This window comes from Musa acuminata, chromosome BXJ3-11, assembly GCF_036884655.1.
Source record: "Musa acuminata AAA Group cultivar baxijiao chromosome BXJ3-11, Cavendish_Baxijiao_AAA, whole genome shotgun sequence".
Classification (NCBI taxonomy): domain Eukaryota; kingdom Viridiplantae; phylum Streptophyta; class Magnoliopsida; order Zingiberales; family Musaceae; genus Musa; species Musa acuminata.
The window spans coordinates 1097838-1114916 of NC_088359.1; the positions used below are offsets into that span (position 1 = coordinate 1097838).

At 39.0% G+C, this 17079-nt stretch overlaps 1 protein-coding gene and 1 long non-coding RNA gene across 3 annotated transcripts; one reads left to right on the top strand and one right to left on the bottom strand.

The window, feature by feature from the left end:
- The first annotated feature begins 364 nt into the window (after window positions 1–364).
- Window positions 365–1444, top strand: LOC103970154 (uncharacterized). Its single transcript, XR_010502093.1, has 2 exons — window positions 365–784; window positions 1033–1444. It is a non-coding gene; the product is annotated as an uncharacterized LOC103970154 (long non-coding RNA).
- Window positions 1445–6615: 5171 nt separating this feature from the next.
- Window positions 6616–15868, bottom strand: LOC103970155 (auxin response factor 12). Of its 2 annotated transcripts, none has more exons than XM_018821015.2 (15): window positions 15296–15868; window positions 15086–15201; window positions 14878–14976; window positions 14738–14794; window positions 14490–14657; window positions 14304–14388; window positions 12007–12097; window positions 11758–11922; window positions 11530–11652; window positions 11324–11399; window positions 10375–10516; window positions 8862–9829; window positions 8595–8785; window positions 7573–7692; window positions 6616–6963 (listed from the first exon to the last, which is right to left on the bottom strand). In XM_018821015.2, the coding sequence occupies exons 1-14, from the start codon at window positions 15336–15338 to the stop codon at window positions 7602–7604; spliced, it is 2415 nt and encodes an 804-aa protein (XP_018676560.2). In that variant the 5' UTR covers window positions 15339–15868; the 3' UTR covers window positions 6616–6963; window positions 7573–7601. The 2 variants fall into 2 exon arrangements, with proteins under 2 accessions (XP_018676560.2, XP_009382091.2); XM_009383816.3 differs by having other exon boundaries at window positions 14490–14645; window positions 15296–15867.
- Window positions 15869–17079: the final 1211 nt, after the last annotated feature.

Consider the following 17079-nt stretch of genomic DNA (forward strand, 5'->3'; position numbering starts at 1 on the left):
AGAGTTAATCATATTGAATTGGTAATCAAAATTGATATTAACAATTAACTCGAGGTTGAGTCAAAGTTAAATTAACCATCGAATATGATCCAAATCCGGTGTAATCATAATCTATAGGGACAATATTACTTAACCATGGTCTGACTCCTCGATGACACAGCAATGATGACCGGTTCTTTGTGGGGCCGGAATGACATGCGGCCTCTGCAACGATCCAGAGTCGGATGTGGGTACGTGTCAAATCATCGTTCGATAGGAAAGAGAGAGGGTGTTGTGTGGGATCAGTATTCCACAAGCTTTGGATGTGGAGGTCTTATCCTCATTCGCTCTCTCCCTTGCTTGGCACGAAAGCGAGGGGACAGCCCGAGCACAAGAGGATAAAACCGAATCAACCTGAGATCAGCTAAGCCTCCCGTCGTTTGCCTGCGTTCAAGCTACTTCTCAAGGTTCCCATTGTCTCCCATGGTGGCTTCTCCATTGAACCTTCTCTGAGGGTTGATAAATGCATGGTGAAGTGGAGGCGAAGGCACAAAGCAAGGCGTTCGGGAATGGAGGCTTCCTTCTTGCCACAAGGCAGGCGTGGGGGCATGGATGAGGAGGAAGACCTCGAGTCCACCATGTCTTCGTCCTTGTGTGGTGAAGAGGGTGATTCTGATGAGGAATCGAGGGAGGATGCGTCATCTTGCTCCTTCTCTCCGCCGTCATGCACGCCGTCGTCGGATGATCAAGTCGAAGAGGGGCCTCTCTTCGAGATGTCTTCCCTCATTTCATTGCTTCCTGTCAAGTAAGTTCCACCACCACCACCACCCTCCACTCCGGTAAAGAAATCATGGTCAGCTCCTGAAGAGAACGAATAATGCATGCTAAAGAGACCGTACAAGAAACCATTCATCATGGCATACTTATCAACCTTTCTACCAGCATAAATGACCTCTAAAGCTATATAACCATGAATGAACCATCGACATTTCAATTCTCGCAAGGATGAAGGAAGTCAGTGTCAGCTCTCATGAATTTATTTGTGGATTATAGGAGAGGGCTGTCAAAGCATTTTGAAGGGAAGTCACAGTCCTTCACATCTCTTGATAAAGTGAGGTGCATGGGAGATCTTGCCAAGCCTGGGAGGCCATCCAAGAGAAGACTCGGCTCTTGTAAGAGCTATGGAGGAGGATTGAACAGCAGCCACAAAGCAGCACTGTCTCCTATGTCTTCCTCAAGAATCATCACAAAGAAGGCTTCTTCACTCCTAAGTGCAAGGAGGCACAGAGATCGAGAAGCCTCTCAGGACAGACATTTTTGTTTGCTCAGCGGTTTGAAGAACAATGGACTTGAATAGCCACAAACACTACAACCCATGTCAGATCGATGGTGGTGGAATGCTTGTAATCTTTGATGTATTTTGCCAAAGACTACACAGCAATAATAATAAAGAAGTTTATGGATATATCTTTGTCAGATAATCTCATGTTGTAATATGATTGCTTGTGATGGCCAGTTTCTTTTGGAGAAGGGAAATAGCAACACATGGGAGACAAAACAATTAAGCATGAAGAGTAGGAGTGTTTGATAGTTCAAACTTTTTAGAGAAGTACTACTATGAATTAGATACTTGTTTGTAGAGGTACAATGATGAGTAGTGACCCATAATTAGGTTCATGCACTCATGGCATACATTATGAGAATGAAATCATAGTTTTTGGTTGGATTTGGTAGGCAAATGAAGTTCCATCATTTTGTTGATATGCCATGTAATATGTATGGGCTTGATACAAAAAAAAAAAAAATTGAAAACTGATTTATGATAGATTTATCTATTTCACAACTCTCAAAAATTACAATACACATTTTGATCATTATGTTCTAGTTTTGATTTATCTTTTTTAGGGATCACATTAAGTTAGTTCGAGAATATATAGCAAAATCATATTGGCCTATGTTGAATCCGAGTTGATTGTAGCAAACTATGCTTAGTCGGGTCGGGTCAGGTGATAACAAACATAGTCGAGACACTCAATAGGTGATTTCGGTTCAAGCGAGATTACGATCGAAATGAATCGGATTGATGGTGTTAAAGTTACTATGTAAAAGAGATGTTATATCTCATATTTCGTACCACACAAAAGGGATTTTACATTTGTGTAAATCTCATAATTTATGAGATTGATTTGATTATTTTGACCCTATAAAAAGGGTTGTGAGGTACACAACAAAAAAAATAATTAAATATAAAGTTTATTCTTCATCATCGAAATTCTCTTTTTTATCTTTTGATATGGCCTAATTAGATATTTCTCGACCTATTGTTATGTTATTATTTTTAATGGATCCAACTACACTCAATAGGTGAAGCTTTTTGAAGGGGATTGGTGATGTTTAATCATCAATCAAGGATGATTTAGAATCCTCAAAAAGTATATAAGAATCCTATTGAAGAGTGAGAGATAACCATGAGATTATTAAATGGATCACTAATAATACCTTAGTTAGTTGCATTGATTAATATATCTTTCGGTCATTTTGATATAACTAAAGATCCTTTGGAATTTTTATCTTTTCATTATGTTTCTAAATATAATAAATACCAAAGGAAATGGTCACAAGTTCTTCCGTGTGCGTGAATGGTTGAAACAACATCATCAACTTGAGAAGATAATGACAATTAAACCTTTTTCCATGATAGAACACATGTAATGCTTTTAAGGATCATGCAACTTACTACATGTCACGTCCAAGCTAATTGGTTTGCATGCTAACATCATTCTCTTCAGCCTACGAAATAATTTATAGGAACAACGGACATATGATTTGGGTAAAGGGATCCCTATCACTTTTCTCTCACTTCTTCTTCGTATCATCTAATTCTTATACCATGCATTAGTAATCCTTTTTCAAGATCTTGTGGCAGTAAAACTAACATATTTAGGGTTATATTACATGGCTAAATGATCAGAGATATATAAATAGTTAGGTAATCTCTTGTGCAAGAAACACGAGGAATAGTTATTTCATTATGTTGCTATGAGCTACATCATGTATGGCAACCATCATAAATGCTCTTTACCATATTGTTGCTTGTATCTACACGATGATGACAAATGAATTCATAGTCTCTTATAGGGTTAGGTATATGAGCAATAATACTATACGTTCCACTTGTGTTAAGTCTTGTTTAACGAAACATAAAGAGTGTATGAATGATACTATTCGACTTTCCACAATGATTTCACACTAAACATAGAACAGGCGGTCAAAGTAGCTTATCACTTACCCATTTGTTATCACTATCCATATGTGGTCTAATAACTTATTATAAATTGTCTACGCTATATCGCTTAAGATGCACTATCCTAAATAGGTAGGTTTGTCACATAACATGTGGCTCCGATTAAAAACATAGAGAGTTTAGACTTATGATCCCTAACTAACACGAGTTTTATATGTCTAAGGTACACAACTAGCTTACATATACTATTGTGTGCTAGCACGTAAGCTCCTAGCCTATTAGATTGTCGCATGCCTTTAATTGTAGGGTATTATTTGATGATAGCGTATGACTTATTAGAGATACCGACCTACTACATGATTCATAATGTACTTTTTGATACATGACCATATTGTGTGACATATGCTATTGAAATGAGTCACTTGGTCTAGATGGGCTCATGATTTACCTTGCATATATATCTAACTCATAAAAAAAAGAAGAAAAAAGAAGCCTTAAAAGAATTATTATATCATCTTTTGAAGCATACTTACCCTAATACTTTCAACCCAATGAAAAGCCAAAGACATTGTATATGTTTCCTTATAAGAATGAAAGGCCAAAACTAGAATAATTATTTTTTATAGAATAATTATTATATAATTTAGTTCATAATTAATCAAACTCGTAAGACATTAATAATACAACTAGATCCATAATCAATTCAAGCATAGATATTCATGACTATTCAATAGATTGGTTATGTAATTCAATCCATAATCGATCCACCGATCTTCCAATTAACACTTAAAAAAATTTAAAGATATTCTTATGAGCAAACCACGGCTTAGTAAACACCGTGACTTATATGCTAATCAAAACTTTATCATAAATAAATATTTTTTTTAAAATAAAATAAATATATTTTTTATATAAACACATGCCTTCGAAATATGCATAAATATCAAATACTTTTTCATGCTTTTAAAATTTACAAAACATTAATTTCATGTGCATTTCAAATCATGACTTTCTAAGAATACTTTTCAAAGCACAATAAATATAAATATATTTTCATAATAAAAGCATAAATATAATTAACAACACATATCAAAGTGTAAAATATTATAATGCAAATACTATCACTAACTTTTTACAAATAAGCATATGTATGGCTAAGACTTTTAAGGATAAATATAAAACCAAAAAAAAAATCATACTAGTATCAATGACTACATCATGGTGTATAGATAACACATATATCTATGTGTTTGAGTTCAAAAGAAACTAGTTTCTAAAATAAATATCATTATACAATCCCAATAATAAGATCCATATCATAGTCATACTGAATAAACAACTATTATATCACTGAAAATAGTAACCTTTTTTCTTATGTCTTTTTTAAAGCTGATGCAATCATATATCCTTTTTCTAATTCTTTCAAATATAATGCTGGACAACCATGTTCATTTAAATTTTGAGATCATAAATTAAAAATACTTACTTATAAAATAATAAATAATAGTTCAAATCATATGCTTTTTCTAAATGGTAAACATTTAAATCCTTTTATAATATTTTTTAAATAATAAAATAACTTTTTAAATTATGTAAATCATATGTGTTTATAAATATCAAATACGTGCATTAATACTTTTAAAAATATATTAGATGGAGTCTACCTTGATATAATATTAATATTCTAATATTTTATTTCTTTATTCTTCCATTATCACTAAAAATATCCAATTAACTAAAAATTATCATGATTCATCAATTTTATAATCCAAAATATAAATTTAATTAGTGGGATTACAAAAGAGTTCAAAACCACATGTAATATAAATTTTTTTGAACTTAATCTGAATCCAATTGTTGTAACCACTCTATAAAGTCAAAAGGATTTCCTACACCATTTAAAGCGAGAGTTCTGAGCCGAGAAGTACCAAAGTTCAAGAAAAAATCGTTGTAGAAATTTTTGATAATAATGACCGAAGGTACGCTATTTCGTTTCCGCATCAGTTTTTATTGTGTTTCTATTATAATGATTTAGAAACATATTTTGGTATAAAAAATTCTTACACTATAATCCATTTTTCTGGCTTTAATGCACCGGGAAGTGCCTGCGGACGATCTCCTGACTGATATCCATGAATTCTGCCATCTGGAGCAGAGCAATTCCCAGCCATCACCCACAAGCAGATTTGGTACTTGGGAGGATGAGCTCGGCTCCCATCGCTCTGGCCAAGTCTGGATTTATTTGTCGTCGGTCGTCACGAGGATGGATCCTCACGGTTGGACCGCCCCACTTTGCAGACTCGTATATCTCGTGAACGTGCGAGAAGAACTCCTCCTCTGCCAACGTTTGTCCATCCACCACAAGAAGAACAGGCTCTGCTGATCCCACTTCCGCCATTGCCGACTCTTTTAACCGTTGGAGGCTCTGCTTCGTGTTCGAGAGACTCTGAAACTGGTTCCGGCGCCGCTCATCACCGTCGCCTTCGGAGAATACACATCTGAGCAGTTCCGCGGCACATACAGCCATGCTCTGGCCGCAAAGCGTCTCGATGTCATGTCATGGTTAGAGATCGCCTCGGCGAGACTCCGTCTTGCCTATACCTCCCGTCCCGACGATTGCAAAAACAAGAAGCTCCTCTTCCGTTTTCTTGTTATAAATAAAAGTATAAATTTCTATTATCCTCATAGTTCTATCAATTTATTTATTTATCATATTTTTTATTTAAAAAAGAACATAATATTCTTTTTTCATTAGTTATCCTATAAGATTTTTTATTTTAAATAAAAAATAAACATCACATCATCAATAAAATTTTTATAAAATTTGATGCCACAGTTCCCCAAAAACCAAACATATCTAAAAAAAATTAATTTAATTTTCTTCGTTAAATTAATCATTAATTTTACAATAATTTTCTAATATATTTTTAATTATAAATCTCTAAATATTCTTTTATTTATTTATTTATTTTCAAATTTTCTCTCCCTCCTAACGAAAATAACTTGTATTAATATTTTGGTAGAACAGCCAAGTCTTAATCCATATACTTTTGGTAAAACAACCAAAAAGCAATCCACAAATAAGATTAGGGAGCACATCATATTATGAATTCACCATTGCAGTAAATCCCACATGATACATACATACTACGGTTTGATTTTGTATTATATTAGTCCTCGGGACCGACTCTCATGCATTATGCTATTATTCAATTTCACACTATACAATCATTTAATCTCATGCAATATCTTTATCAGAATATCAAGTCCCCAACTGGTATATATATATATATATATTCTCTTCTCGGAATTGGATCAAATTTATCGATCACAAATCTCGAAAAGGATTTTTTTATCAAGGGCTAAAAAGATAAAAGAGTAAATAGTAAATAACTGAGAGAGGTGAACTAAACCTTCAGGCAGAAAAGAGTGTTCTACAGATCACATGCGGTTCCAGAGATATTAGACTTGTTCAAGGCGTTGTGTGCTAGTGCCGAATACAACAACAAATTGCACAACTCAATAGTTATGAGCATAGATAGTTACATGATTTAGTCCCATGCAGATCAAGACTTGCAAAATGCATCTGGGTATGCTGAAGCCAAATATATATATATATATATTTGTGACCAGAGATGATTGACCTTGCAGATGTCATGCAATGTCCTATCGAAGATCACGAGAGCCAAAGATCATCCCTCAAGAGTAACCCCTTGGATGGAGTACGCATACTACGAAACCTGTAAACATCACAGCAGTCCAAGAGATGATTGTTATAGATGTTACTGGAATTGGCAAGTTGAGATTTCATGAGATGTAAAGAAGAAAAAGAACATGAATTCACTAAAATAAGCTACAATATTTATCATAATCTGGATCAGACTTAGTCATCATCATCGAGAGGGAGGGAGCTAATGGTTTGCTATGGTATCGTGATAAATTATGTTTTATTCATCTTGAATGTTCCATCTATAAATAGCACTCGATGGAGCCAGTACATTCACTATAATTCATAGTAATGACCGACAAAAAGGGTAAAATAGTATATAATCTTCAGCAAAGAAACTCCCCAAAATGCATTTCATCATGCAAAATTAGATCAGTCATGTGTCGGATTCTCCCAGACATTAGCCTTTAAATCAGAACATATGAAAGGAAATTAGATCACTATGTACCATCATTCCTTCCCTAGATTTTAACAATAGAATCAATTGTACTAGTGTGAGATGATAACTTTGCAATTCCTCAATCTGCATATACCATTCATCATATATGCAGACAATTCTGATTTCGTAGAATAAAATAGAAGCAACGAATAGCAAAGCAGAAATCATGGTTACGTAACATACCATTTCAAGTTGCTTGAAGTTCAAGAGGACTATGCTGTGGCCTCAGCCCCTTGTTTTCCCATCTTATGCACATCTTCAGGAGAAAGTATTTTGATATACCAGACATTATTCACAAATGATCTGCATTAAAAGCCAAATGAGAAGCAACAAAACATCTGGAATATGTACATTAATATATAATCGACTTGTTCAAACACTAGGACCACGGAGTTTATGCATGTTCTAATAATCAAGTTGTGCCAGTCACTCAAGTGCACCATTCAAAAGTTCGAGAAGCAGGCTTCTTCTGTCATGAAACTGCACCATTTGAAAGGTAGAAGGATGTGCTCAGAGTTGACCAGTAACACCAGTCCATGCAAGCATTAAGCAGTAACACAAAGTTACCCAATTTTGTCCTAATATTCTTTTTGCTTGTAATACACTTATTCATGCAATGGCTGTTACAGAAACTTTAGGTCACCATAGTAGCATATTTCACAGCGAGAACACCTATGTTGAAACATTTAACATGTGCTGATGCTCCTGTTAGTCCAACTATATTTTATTTTCATGCGAGAAGAAAAGCAAATTAACATAGAAATGTCTTAAATATTATACGAGGGAACTGCAAACCAAGAAGGTTTGCTCCTAAAGCCTAATAGTACAAATGCATCTACTAATTCTATGATGGAGGAACAAAGGCAAATTCTTGAAAGGAAAGTCATCTTCCTAGGATGACATTTGAGTTTTTGTCTTCGGGCAATCTTCCTTTTTCCTTTCACGGCCTTAAAAATGGATTAACAAAATCTACTTAGTGCTTCCTACTTCAATGGCCACTGGCATCTTACTGGTTCTTGAAACATCAAAAAGGTCCCAAGCAACAAGCTTTTCTTAAGTTCATGAGACAGTCATCCTATCGCAAATCAGCGTAAATAATACCTATGAACTAGCTTTGAAATGGAATACAAGCCAATGATATATCCAATCAATTCTTAAGCTTCTAAATTGAAAATGAACAAAAGAAGCTTGGAAGGATTCCTTACTCCCAGGGGTCGTCTCCAAGGAGAAGCACATCGTTCTCCCTGTCGACAAATACAAGCTGCCAGCCTGATCTACGAGGATCTTCCAATAGACCCTCAATTCCAAACATATGACCCAGTTCCACACGCAGTTCATCATAGTTGTTGAACCGGGATATGTCCAAAGACCTCCCCACTGATCCGGACTTGTAGACCTGCAAGGGCGAACACACCTGACAGGCATCTAACACACACACATGTAGTAGATTTCGCCAAAACTGTAGCTCTTACCTTCACAAATGTTTGGGATTGTGGACCAACCTCTCCTGAATTTTGCAGTAAGCTGGAGGATTCATCCAAATATCCATAAAGAGAGTTCTGAATGCAGGAAGCAACGTACGGCGTGGCAGATGCATCACCAACGGTTGCATGCATGGTCAAGTTTGGATCTGCGATGCATAGGAGAGAGGGGGCCTGACTCTGGGTACCGGGACATTTTTGATTTCCACCAGAACTATCCTTCTCTGCAAATGAAGGCAGCAGAACTCCAGGTCCAAAAGGAGTCACCTGAGACATAATTCGTCTTGGCCCCGGTGACTGCTGGCTCTGCTTACTGACCATGGATTGACCAAGTTGTGAACAGTTAAGAGGGTTGGAGTTTCCTTCGGGGTAAGCAGATCCCAGGATGCCCTGGACAGAACTCGAAGGCGCAATGGATGAGAAGACCAAGCATGGATCAGGGAACTCCGGCTTGTCATAAAATCGAGAAGGCAAACTAGACGGTTGCTGAACATGATTGTTAGGAACCTGGAATGTGTCTGCATAAGCATGTGTGTGTTGCACCTGCTGCTGCTTTTGCTGTTCGTTTGCTAACTGTTGTAACTGTTGGTGCGGAGCAGAGTTTGGTTGGCTCTCCAGTAGACGCGGTGATTGTGAACCGATGGCCTGCCGTTGGGGAGTCTGCGGAAAATCTTGACCGTGAAACGAATGGCTGGTCGTGCCGGGCTGCTGAAGAAATTGGAACGGCTGTTGACTCTGTAAAAACTGTTGCTTCAGAATGTCCACCCCTCGTAGGTCCTCCAAAGCAGCAGCGGACATGGCTTGGTACTGATTGAGCTCGTTTCCTAGCAGCAATGGTTCCAGTCTCTGTGGCATCCAGGATCCTACGCCGAGTGATGGCAAATTGAAGGGATGCAGGCCTTGTTCACCAGTGCCACTCCTCGGCCACATGACAGCATTTAGCTCGTCTTCTTTGGTGTCTGGGGAACACACAGCATAAAACTGTTCAAGCTATTTTTGATATGAGCCATTTCTTATGATTCCACCATCACTGATAACTTTAGCAAGTAGAAGCATGTGCTCCTAAGTTCAGATAGTCAAAAGTAAGGATCTAAATATCAATCAGACCTATACACATTGACTGTTGATCTGATCAAGGATTAATATGAAAACTTGTAGCTAATAGATTATCGAAACCACTATAAAAAAATGCATTTAAATTCTTAGCTTGAGAGCTACTGAAGACAACATTTGGAAGACTGCAATGCAGGATGAATAAAATTCCATAAAACTTAACCGAGGATATATGAAGATGCTCCGTCAAATGGGTCGTGCAACTTCTACACTCATAAAGATGCTCCATGAAAGTAAGATTACCTAGAAATTAAATAGGAGCCGATAAAAGAATGATAGATTATGCTGTCACTACGTGCCATTCGATTTAAAAAAAAAAGCACTAAAAGCAGCACGAGGCAAATATCTCATGGAAAGAAACTCAGATGCCTGTGAGGTCGAAAGATAATACCATGGGGAAAGGGGGCATGCCAAGGGCGTTTAAGCCTGAGCGGAAACAAAGATGGATACATGGGAAATGTTGTTAGAGGCTCAATTTCCCACAGTGACACTCTTGGCTGCCTCTCACCTGCTGTTGATTCATCCCAGCCAACCTGCAATTACTAGAATGTTACATATTAGTTCAATAACAGCTAAGAAATCAAAACAACTACCAACTTGTATTCTTTAACAAAACGCTCACATAGTAATCCGCCAGTAAAAAAAAAAAAACCAAAAGCGGTGTAATCGATGTAGGATGGACGGCAGGAAAATCGTTGGTACATAGTAGTCGCAAAAGTGACAACACATGACAGCATGAAAGGATGTGATTTTTCTTTTTTTTTTTAATGTATTTTGAGGTATTTTCTTATCTATTATAAAAGTCATGGAAATCCCTATTCAAACATTTGTCATCACAAAAGATAGATATATATAAAACCACAAAAGCTTTTCTTATCTTGTGTGTTGAATAGTGCCTTTCATTGTATCACTTTTCACCAGATAGTGATAAGATATATCACAAAAGGTATCCAAATATCCTTAGATAAAGTGACTGATATGTAGTATTTTGCTAAACTCCAGCACATGAGCCATTACATTATCATATACATAAATAAATCAAAATATATGAAACTGGGAGCAATGGTAAGACATGTGATTACAAGAATAATCAATCTAGAGGATGCTTAAAAGCTTCATGAATTACAGCGAAAACATGACATGGAAATGTGCAGGTATGAAATGGATATGTAGATATACTAGTATAGAGGACACCATAGTATGAAATGGATATGTAGATATATGGATACAATTACGCAAATTCAACTAATATTTCAGTGAGAAACAAAAGGAACAGACCTTGTTCCACTACATGATCCAGAAATTCATACAGTAAATAGCAACTACGGTATACTATTTACCTTGACTGATCTCCAATGGGAATTCGGCCAACGTACAGGATCCATATCACTTAAGCCAGTAATTGTTCCCATGTACCTTTAAATTAAAAACAATTAAAATATGATTAATCCACAGGAATCAAATGACCGAGCTGAAAACTACAGGTATGTCACACAATAACCACAAGAGGACGTTCAGAATACTTAATTATGATTAATTGTATCACCTGCGAACACTACATTCTTCAGTCTCAAAAAGCATCCGGAATCGCATGCCAACCGACACGCGTGTGTGAAACACAGCTTTTAGATACTTCGAAAGCGGTATCACGAACTCAGATGGACTTGCCCTAAGGATATTAGGACCAGGAAAAGATATTAAAGAACATTGGAGCATGTATAAAGAAAAGATCATTGGAACGTAAAAATAGGATAAAGTTAACGACGGCAACTACCTTGGATTGTAAAATACGGTAAAACGACTGTTTGTAGCGGCAGCATGAGCTGCCGCAGCGAGGAGCCCTATGTGCATGCTGTCACTTGATAAAACTGATGATGGCATCACCGTTTGGGGTCGATTAGCACGTCTAATTCCCAACAAAAGCTGGTTCTTTTCATTCCTAAATAGGAAGCACAAAGTTAAACATTCGCCATGAGAAGAAAAGAAGAGAAGGCTCAATCTCAACACCATGCATTAAGCAAACCAGATAAAAAGAACAGAATCCCCGGCAATGAGTCTCTTGGCACTAACGAACACACTCCAACCTGTGGTAAGCAGATGCCTTTTCGGTTGGCCTGGTGTCACAAGATGAAACATAAAAGAAGCTTTAGTAAGAATTCAATTTGTTCTAAGCTGAAACAAACTGGACTGGCTATCAATTTGTTCTAAGCCACCTCGACTGATATAACATTGCTCATTGTTGGGGCAATTGTGGAAGTTATCCTTCAATAAATAAAAAGACAAGCTGTCAAATCTGACATAAATAAATATGACCAAATGCCTAGTCAACTTTTTTTTTGTGCGTAAAAGGGAATTACTGTACATGATCAAGGACATTGTCCGTATATTAATCATCAAATTGCAATCGATGGCTAATGGCTTATCTGTCATTTACCTGCTGTCTTTTTTTAAAGTAAAAAATCCAACTTTCTTCCTTGGTCAAAAATGCATCTTACAGATCTAGAGAAGAATGCTGGAACTGCAATTAAGCTCTTCTGAGAAGTTTCCATGAGTTATTGGAAGGTTACCTGTCGGCTACTGTTAAAAGGCACAAGAAAAAACGTGTGGTTTTGGCAGGTACAGGTGCTAGTGACAGGAATTGACAAGTAGACAACCAAGAAAGGGGCTGCACCCTTCTATTGAGGCACACAAGTTTTATGATGCTTTAAGGGTCAACGGTCCATAAACCACATTAAATCAGCTATTATAGGCAGAATTTTCAAGAGAATATTTTAAACTGGATGAAAACAGTAGATATGTTTCTGCTTCAAGGAAAATTGATTCTCTGTTGTAGAATTGAGTTTGCTTACAAGAATAAGATCAAATGTAGGTAGAAAATAGTGTTAATTGTATGAAGAGAGGTTCTAAATCAATTACATCACTATACAGCTGACAACAGCCTCATTAAAATTTTTGAAAGGAAAGAACTTAGTGTCAAATTATCACACTACCACTATAGCATACCACAGAAGAACCATATTCTCGAAGAACAAGTTCTATAGGAAACTGGTCTTTGACAAATAGCCCTAGGGGTCTTTCTACTGTATCTGCAAATTAACACATATCTTTGTAGATCTCTCAGCTTTTTCAATGAGTTCTGGGAATGCAAATATTAATTAAATTCAATACAATACTAGTGCGCTAAACAAGGATAAATTATGAAAACAGAGCACTCCAATATCAATCAATATGAACACATTATTTGTTTAGTGTTCAACATAAGAAGCATGCTCTTGCAGAACCATTATGTAATATTGTGAACTTAAACATTTCTATGTGCAAAATCAGCATAACATGCAAAATTCTGATTATTAGAGGCACAATTTCAATAATGTGGTAGTGTAATGCTAATGGCTTTATCTCAACTCAAAAATTGGAGATAATGTATTTCTTCTTGCATGGAAGTCGAAACCTGCCGCAGGAAACGTATCGAGAGAAAATTTGATCTTGTTATCATAATCAAAACAAGTAAGCAAAGGTATGAATGTCGATGTTTATTTTTTACTATAATTTAATTACCAATTCAAAACAATTGATATCTGGTTTCTGCACGATCTAGCACTGGTATATATACAAATTCACAATTGGAGTTTAAAGCATTTTCAAATCTTAGACCAGATACAATTTGAATTCATTATGTTCCATGATTAGAATTATGTTTTAATCCCATTTCTAAGACATGATAGAAGGATATTCCTGAGCCTACTTCAATTTACTTGACTCTTTAGGACCAAGAAGTTTCCTGTTGGCCCTGTAATAACCAAGATGGCAGGCAAATTAGAAGGCCCACTCTTGAACTCACAATATCTGTGAACTAGAGAAAGCCAGCCCTGCATGCAGGAACTGGAAACTAGCGTTACATGAAAGTGGCTACAACTTCCATAGAAAACTAGCATTACATCCACAGTAGCATCAACCGATCCATCCTTTCCTACTGCAAATCCCAATCAACATGTCTAACATGCTATTTTCAACATGACACGCTTGAGTTGTTAATCTCTCTGCAGACAATCGATGTTCTCTATGCTCTTTTCCTCCACCAGACTCTTGTTTTAGAGCACCATAGCTTCACAAGAGTTACACCCACCAAGACAACTTGGCCACAGACCAATGCTTCAAGTACTCCTAACTCAAAATTTCCAGAGACTTGAGTGGAAATTTTGGTCAGGCCAGGACTTGTTGGTCAGGTTATTCTGTCGATTACTACCTCAGCAGAATATATTGGTTCTTATTCGTTTTCTGCACCAAATAAAACTAAGAATGCCAACTGAAATAGCTCACCTCGGTAGATGTGCCTGAACTTCCACTCAACGTCGTGAAGGTCACGGGCAATCAGCTCTTGAGCTGGTGGCTGCAGCGAGAAATCCTGAAATCCAATGAAGCAGCACCATTGCTTGAACTTTATTCCCTGGCGCTTCCAATAAATTGCCATAAGAAATGTATACAATTTGATTTTGACCAACGCACCAGAGGAGGAAAGACTTTCTCGGCTGCTCGACGAGGCACAGAAAACCCTCCGTGTGTACTCGTATCGCTCGCTGTCAGAGTCTTGCAGAAGTAATTGGTTGGCTGCTTGCTCACAACGCCCATCTCGATAGGGAAATAAGCATCTTTCTGTTCTTGCTGCACACAATTCTAGTCATAATTACTTGCAAGATCTTGTGTTGAGAAAACCATAGTTGCAGCGTTGAAAGTGCAAGTCTCATCAGATTTACCAGGCTCAAGGGCTGCAAAGTCATCTGCGCATAGACTTCATCGGTTTCTACGTCTGCCTGTAATTTGCACAGTCACCAACCAACCATTCACCAAATCTTGAAATCCTCGGACAAGGAAGAAAATTACTGCAAGAACTCACATGCATCGTGACATTGTGGAGCTGGCAAAACAACTGAGGGGGCAAGCTCGGGTAATTAGGAATATGGCCCTCCACTTCCTTGTTTGTCGACGCCGCAACCTTAATTAACACCAGCGGTAAGTTTTAAGAAAAATACAGTAATTAACATTCGACTTCTTGGGGGTGGGTAAGGGGAGGAACAAGCGTAGTCAAAGATCGGATCTTTCACCTGCTCGCTATGGCCCTGAGGAAAGTAGACAACCCGAGTACCGGCTGTCGGCAGGCACACAAGTGGTCCGGCGCAAGCGTGCCAGAGCTCCGAATTCAAGCATCTCTTCTCCTCCCCTGGATGGAACACACCGCGAGGACCACGGTCATTTATCCGGGGCAAGAGCATAAGACCAGGGTGCAAGATAAAAAGGCGAGGCAAAGACGATACCTTCTGGTGCTTGCTGGCTGATGCCTACGGTGGAAAGCTTCATCTCTTTGGACTTTCCTATCACGAATCAATATCTTCGCCCCAACTCCATTAACCGCGGAACCATGACAAGAAGTAGGGCTCGGGGGAACACGGCGAGAACCAAACTAGGGTTTCAGAAGCTCGTCAAACTGCGGGAGAAACCAAATCGCACCCCTAACTCTCAGAAGTAGCAACTAGGGAAAGCACTGGGGAAGTGAGGAACGTCGACCACAACTCCCTGCTCAGAACCCAAGAACGTCTGAAACCGACGCGTTCTTTGGAAGAAAAGATGCGATCTCAGATGATCGGAGCTATGAAAAACCGCCAACGACAAGGAAGAAGCCGAGGAGGAAGCGCATTCCTTTGTGGTTTTGGGAGGAGGAGTTATCCGAGCTCGGAGAAGCTCTCGTTCTTCGAGATCGCCATGGGAGTCCCCCCTTCTCCACGAGCTCTCCAAGAATCTCTGAACCCGAAACAGTAAAAGAAGAGAGTGGGCAGCGATGGATGGAGTGACGATGCTACCCAAATCAAATCCACGCTGATAAGATCATATTATTACTCACTCGAGAAACGAAGAAATTAAAAACACACACGCAAATAGCTGCCCTTCTATTTCGATCGCGTAAAATCATTTTATGAGTTTGCCGCATAATGTATCATATGCTGCATCCGAATTTTACCGGTGGATTATAACGTTTACGAATCTCAAAGAAGAAGCCTTTCATATCCAACGGTAGAAATATTCACCGCACTCGATCGTATCTGCGGTTCGTCCGGTTCGACGGTTCTCCGTCCTCGACCGAACTCTCCGGCTCTGACGTCACAGTAGCGAAAACAGCAAAGCCTTTCCGGTCCGTTTTGACTTCACTCGTCCTCCTTTACCTGCCTTGTGATTGGAGAAACCGGGGGACCACTGTGGGACCCACCGGATCGGCTCGTGACCGAGCAATCATAAATCGTTAGGAAAGGTTTTATTCGATAAAAAAAAGCTAAGAAAATAAAAAGGCCACCGGACTGCGTACGAGTTACATTGCCGCAATCCGAACCGTTGAATTTTTCTATGTAAATATCCACCGTTCATCGCGCATGTGCGACCTTGCCCCAGCTACTTTTTCTTTTTCCGATTAATGAGGGCTATACCCACGCATGGTACATGAGCGCTGAGGTGGGGCCCGCGGGGGGGGCACGGAGCCGGAAGTGACATCTGTGATGTGACGGGAAGTCTGTGCCTGCGCGTAAGCCGTACGCGTAAGAGCACCACGTGGGCACGTCGCACCGGTCTTTTCTCAATGGTCGCTGTCGGTCCGTACGACCGCAGAGCCTCCGCTTAAGTTTCCCTATTACGAAGACGCCCCTCGCTTTGGGGAAATTGACGGAATTAGGGTTGGGGGGGGTGCTACAACACCACGCGATGCCGTCCTCTGCGGATGGGCCGACGACGACAAAGGGTGGGCCCCGCTACCGCACGAATTATTGCGCTGCCAAGCGGGGTCCGCCGTGTCCGGGGAAAAGCTGCTCGGCCGCGGCGCGGTGAGGTTACCGCCCTCTCGTCTCGAGGCGCACCGAGTTGCCCCGTACGGGGACTGGACCGGGTTCACGTGGGCAGCAGGGCCGGTCCGGTCCTGGGGCGCAGCGAGTCAAGGCCCTGTGCGGCCCGTGCACGCCCGCTTCCCGTCACCAGCCGGTACGCTTTCCTTCCCCCTGCGGATAAGGATGAAAGGAGCAGAGGAAAAGCGTGAACAGTTACACGACGGTACTTGCTC

Coding starts and splice junctions, on each gene's coding strand:
- LOC103970155 (XM_018821015.2), bottom strand. CDS start 15,338: ATGAAGCTTTCCACCGTAGGCATCAGCCAGCAAGCACCAGAAG. Junction 8,786..8,861: donor AATCCCAAACATTTGTGAAG/GTAAGAGCTACA, acceptor TCGCCCTTGCAG/GTCTACAAGTCCGGATCAGT. Junction 7,693..8,594: donor CTTGGAGACGACCCCTGGGA/GTAAGGAATCCT, acceptor CTTTTAATGCAG/ATCATTTGTGAATAATGTCT.